General features: G+C 43.2%; 1 protein-coding gene across 1 annotated transcript; it reads right to left on the bottom strand.

Annotated features, from left to right (window-relative positions):
- Positions 1–369: 369 nt before the first annotated feature.
- Positions 370–5616, bottom strand: gdap1 (ganglioside induced differentiation associated protein 1). Its single transcript, XM_066680509.1, has 6 exons — positions 5467–5616; positions 4853–5045; positions 4255–4428; positions 3081–3175; positions 2572–2686; positions 370–2024 (listed from the first exon to the last, which is right to left on the bottom strand). The coding sequence occupies exons 1-6, from the start codon at positions 5611–5613 to the stop codon at positions 1672–1674; spliced, it is 1077 nt and encodes a 358-aa protein (XP_066536606.1). The 5' UTR covers positions 5614–5616; the 3' UTR covers positions 370–1671.
- Between the last annotated feature and the right edge of the window lie 384 nt (positions 5617–6000).

Below are 6000 nucleotides of genomic sequence, written 5' to 3'. Positions count from 1 at the left end.
GGCACTGGTTTTCGGGGCTTTTATTCTGTAGAGATGAAAGGTTGGTAAACGTACACGTTTGGAGTTGGGCATCGGTTCTGAGAAGCTGAGTGCATCAGCAAAAATTGCTCCAAACCAAACACAGATAAACGCTTGTGTGATTTTGGCTCTGGTTTGGTTTTTTTTTTTTTTTTCTTTTTCTTTGCTCTACTTTTAGTTTCTCTGACACTGGGCAACTTTTCTTAACAAAAAATGGCAAAATCCAGATTTAGCTCTGAGGAAGAAAGCTTCTTGAAAGTAGCAGTTCAAAGGCAAATCAAATCTATATGAAATTAGGTTTTAATATGAGGTTTCAAACACAAAAATCAAGTTTATTGTAGCTGTGTGATTACGATCAGGGCTTTGTGCAGGACACAGGAGTTACTCCACCCTCAACATCATCACACTCTTCTGTTAAAGAACCTTTCTTTGTGCACAAGGGTACAGTCCTGTCAGAACAGAGAGAGCCAAACACTACTAGTTGCCACTAAGTTGGAAGCTCTTAACTGTCTAAAGTCTGTTCTCTTAACATTATACATCACAAGAACTAAACCCTGAAGGGACCCAGTCCTCCAACAAAGTTCTGTGCACTTGGTAAGATTTGTAGTTTTACACCTGCTGGCAAAGGGGGTGGTCCAAACACCTGAGGGTGTCCATACACTTTTGGCCATAGGTTTGCAAGAGCAGTGGCTTGGTTTTCAGCTATTACGAGTGAAAAACTTGTTTGCCTCATGTATTCGTTTTCTTCTCTCTGAAACCTCCTTGTCCAATTACACTTGACTTTCTTGGCTCTGCACCAGCTGCAATGAACCGATTCAGATTCCTGAAAGACTGAGATGGAAAATAAGAGCTCTGCATTCTGGACAATGAAGCACCTCGTGGAGCACTTCATCCGATTACTTTTAAACACCTGCTGAAGTTTAAACAATGGAACAGCGAGACTTCCAGTGCAATCACAGAAACAATAGATCATAAAGCATGTGGGTCTGGTGTGTGATTTGTTTGTGCAGCTGCAGAGTCCAACACACATCACAATTAAACTCAAATACACTCCACACTCAACATCCCAGAAAGCAGTAATACACTAGAGCACTCACAGGTTATTTTGGGTTTACTGCCACCTTGTGGACATAGAGCACATGGCTATATATACACAGACCAGCCATAACATTAAAGCCACATCCCTGTTTTACATTCATTGTTCGTTTGATCAGCTCCACTGACCATTCCGGTCACTCTGTAATAATACAATCACAGACTGTAGTCTACTTGTTGCTCTGCATACATTATTACCCCATGTTCCCCCTGTTCTTCAGCACTCAGGACCCCCACAGGGCAGGTGTGATGTGGTGGTGGATCATTCTCAGCGATGTGGTGGTGGTGGTGTGTGTGTGTGTGTGTGTGTGTGTGTGTGTTTAATTCTCAAAGATAAATGTACATTGCTCGGTCGTACAATGGACAGACTCTGTATCTATTGATTTCTATGAATGGATTATATTTATAGCATTAGCATTTATAATTTATTGTCAGTAAACACAGATGTAGTGCAGTACACATGGTCAGCACCGTCACTGCTCATGGACATATTCTTTAATTTCTAATAACCCATAAAATGTGTAAAATAAACCAAGGAGGCGACGGAGACAGAAGCATTCAGGACAGCAGAAGGCGCTTTCGGAGATAGTGAAAAGCAAGATAGGTGGCTCCTCCCACCAGGCCGATGAGGATGGACGTCCCGATGATGGACGGCGCTCGTCTCCTGGCCACTCTGAAGGCGGTGGGCAGCACGGCGGATATCAGGATGTTGTTGACATTCCCCAGGACCCTGCGGAAAGTGGGGCGCTCCAGAACCCGCTGGTAATAGTTCTCCACGTTCATCCGTGTGCCGTTTCCCCAGTAACGACGCGAGAGACCCAGAAACGTGAGGCGGTGAAGGGTAACAGCCAGGGAAACATCAGCCATGCTGAAAAACTCCCCACACAGCCAGGTCTGCTGATTCCCCTCCTCTACAGAGAGACAAAGAGAGAGAGATAAGGAGATGGAGGGAGGGGAGTGATAGCGAGCAGAAAGAGACAGAGAGAGACACACACACACAAAGAGATGATAGAGATAGAAGGAGATACACAGATAGTAAAAGAGAGAATGTGACAGAGAGAGGTAGTGAGACAGAGTGAGAGAGAGAGAAACAGAGGAGAGTGAGAGTGAGAGAATGTGAGAGTGTAAAAGAGAGAGAGAAAGGGAGGAGAGTAAGAAAGGGAGAAAGGAAGCAGAGAGAGTGAGAGAGAGAAAAAGATAGAGATAGAGAGAAGGAGTGAAAGAAAGGCCCCAGCTGCTCCAGACTTTTTAATGGAGATTGTACAAAGTGTAAAAAGTGTGTGACCAACTGTACGTACATAACTGTGCTTCTCCAAGGATGAAGCCAAAGATTGGACGGAGTGATACCTCCCCTCCACCCTCCCCTTTTACACAAAAATTGTGGCCACCCACTTTTGCCAAAGCCCACCAAAAAGTCCACTCCACTGGTGCTTCTGAAGTTCAGTGTGTATCATTTACCTGGTGTTTCCTCTGCTCTCCTCTGAAGCTCTGTCTCCACCTGGTCCATAACGTTCTCCAGCTCATCCAGAATCTTCTTCAAGTATTTCACATTATCATGGTCAAACAGTTTCGTCTGGACAGAGCGAAACCAATCTCAAGATTGTTCACACATTCGTTCAGTCAGTAATTAACATAAGGCTACGTTCAGATGGGAAACCATGAAGAACCAACCTGTGGCACTTGTGCAAGTGGAGAACGAGCAGAGGGTATTTTTATGGGATGGTGTTTATGGGCAACACCGTATCACACTGCAACCCTAGTGTCTATACTTGTGACGGTGAATTTGAGCAGCGTGTAGAACTGGAGCTATCTGTGTGTTACTGGTTTTCCTATCACTGTGTAAAAGAAGCTCAGGGCTGTCTTTAGTTTTGGATGCGCTGAGTGACACATTCAGAATGGAAAAATCCCATCACTAAAACATGGGCACGCTTATTACTGACCTGTCCAATCAGAGGAACACTACTTACTTTCAGACGCCGTTGTTTTGCGATGTAGGCGTCTTTAAGCTCTGGATTGTCTGCAGCCAGTTTCTTCAGCTCTGACTCCATGCTGCCAATCTGAGCTGTGACAGAGGAAACGGTTTACACCTCAGCTTTTAACCTTCCCTCTCATCACACGGATTATTAAATAACCTCTTTTGAAAGACAACAGGGGGATATCAGATTATTAAAATTTTTTTGTGGGGGGTGCACTGGAGCAGATTTCAAAGGCTGTATCTAAACTGAGAAGCCCACAAGATCTTTCAGATCGTGGTGTCTTCTTCCCTGAGGTGGAGTTTTTTGCACTGTCTCCAACAGAAGAAGGCATTCTTTCTGTTTTTGTGATTATTCACTTAATAGTTCATTTCATGTTTGAAAATGCTAGTTGTCCTCACAAATGCATGATGGACAGACAATTGAAAATCATCTAAAACTACTCTGAATAAGATCTTCTTCCACTGATTAATCATTAGTATGTTTACAGTTGGTACAAAACTCTGCAGCTCGTCTTCTCACTGGTTCAAAAGAGAATGAGCACATTACACCAATACTAGCATCTTTACAGTGGCTCGTAATTTCACTCACAATTCCATTTAAAATTTTACTGTGGGATTTTAAGGCTTTAAATGTTCTTCTACAGGAATCTTGACGGTGTCCATGGGCGAGTCGAGATAGAGAAGCTCAAGAAAGAGCTCAGAGCCTCAAATAAAGCATCATGGTGCCGTGGAGCTGTACGGGTCATTTACAGAGTTTTATAGAAATAAATAAATAAAGGAAATAACTTTTCTCCACTTTTCATGAGGTCAGCAGGATGGCCACATTAATCTGGCTGCGCGGCAAACTGTGGATAAATCATGACTCTCTCCTGACTCTATCCATTTATCTCTGGCTCTGGTGCTCAATTCAGACAGAGCGACGCTGGAACCCAGACCGAGAGTGGGTTCACTGGAGAGAACCAAGTTTTCAAGGACCTAGGAAAACAACTAGTTCAAGAACCAGAGTGGTTTTGGAGAAAAAGGGCTATGAAGAACCTGCTGCTGTTGGATGCTGGGCCTGAAGATTGACAATTTCTTTCATTTTACAGTTGATATATCGACACCTGCTGCAATAACATTTCTGATTTGAGCTGTTAATAATGAGAAAAATGAACTCCCAGTCCTACCTCGTATGCGAGTGCTGGCGTAGGCGGGGATGTGCGAGTCCACAGTGATTTCCGGATGGAGGATGCAGCCGTGCGTGTAAGCGTCCATGGGCAACGAGTCCAGCAGCTCCCTGTAGTGCTGCACTCTGTGATAATACGTACTGCCTACCTCCGGGATTAACCTGGGGGTCTTCTCTGATCCACACAACAACAAACAAGAACAGCTTCAGAACAAAGGTGTATCCTAATCTCTCAAACAGAAATATTCAGCTCGAGTAAAAGGGCAAAGTAAATACAAGAGAAACTTTACAAACAGGGATCCTCCAAAATAAATCTCACATCAGCACTCACCGCTGGGAGTGTGTGTTTCATCCACAATTCTGCTCATGATGAACTTAAAGTGCAAATGCAAACACAAATATCATCAACAGAAAAAAACCAACAGAAAGGCTTAGGAGTGATGAGCATAAAGGAAAATAATAAGAGTAAATAAGGAAACATCAAGTAACAGTGGGTTCATGGATAAACTAAAGAAATCATTGGGATTTTCCCAAAATACACCATTATATCATTATTCACCACCAAAGGAAGAGGTTTGTGTGTGTGTGTGTGTGTTTACCATCCTGGAAGTTGTGTTCTAAGTAGTCGAGAATTTGTGTTTGGTCACAGATGACCTGCTGATCGTGGACGAGGACGGGAACCTCTCCACTCGGATTCAGACGCATGAACCACGGCTCATTGTGTTCACTCAGCGGCAAACTCACATCATACTCCTCACATCTTAGAGCTTTCTCAGCTATGGCCAGCCTCACCTGAAACACACACACACACACACACACACACACACAGAGAAAGAGAGAGAGAGAGAGAGAGAGAGAGAGAGAGAGAGAGAGATACATCTCCTTAATGTCTGTGTAGTTACTCATTATTATCTCAGTAGATTTTACTATATTTCTCTGTTGTTCTACCTTTAATATCTCTATAGTGTCTCCTTTAATATCTGTGTTGTTGCACATTTATATCTATGTAGTGTCTCCTTAATATCACTGTAGTTCCACCTTTTCTGTAACTCCTCTTTAATATATATGTGTTTCCACCTTCTTATCTCTTTAGTTTCTCTTTAATATATTATTATTAATTATTTGTTATTTTTACTGCACAGACCCCTGTATCCATCCCCCACCCTCCTCCTCCTCGATGATGCTGCGAGTGAACAGTCTGTAAATCTCTCACCTTCTGAGAGCTGAAGGACTGAGTCCAGTGATATAGAACCAGTTTACACTCCTCCTTTTTCTCGTTCCCTCTTTCTTCCTGTTCTCCTTCTGCATTTAGCAGCAGCTCTTTCTCCTCCTGAGCATCACTGTTGCCTCCCGTCGCCATTTTGAGGGTTATTGGTGTGTAAAGCGCCGCCTAGTGGACAATGTGCGTTAAAACTACTCATTAGTCCTTACTAATTTCACCACTAGATGGCAGGGCAATCTCTGTATTCAAAATAACCTGGAGGTTTTATACACAGCATGATTTCTCAGGTTAACCAGATAACTTAATCCTCGAGCCAAATGTGTCCAACAGGAAAGGAGCTGAGGGACAGTTTCTTATATTTAGGCTTAAGTTATCTGACTAAATCGCTCAGAACTGGTATTGGGAACCTAAATTCTTCAGAGAGGTGTTCACAAAGCAGGATTCAGGAGTTAGCTCGATCGCTTAAGCCCGGATTTTAGGACTGTTAAATAGGAATGTCCCTCAGCTCTTTTCCTGTCGGACACA

This window comes from Hoplias malabaricus, chromosome 1, assembly GCF_029633855.1.
Source record: "Hoplias malabaricus isolate fHopMal1 chromosome 1, fHopMal1.hap1, whole genome shotgun sequence".
Lineage (NCBI taxonomy): Eukaryota > Metazoa > Chordata > Actinopteri > Characiformes > Erythrinidae > Hoplias > Hoplias malabaricus.
The sequence above is the reverse complement of the archived record's forward strand: the minus strand, read 5'-3'. Positions and strand labels throughout refer to the sequence as shown.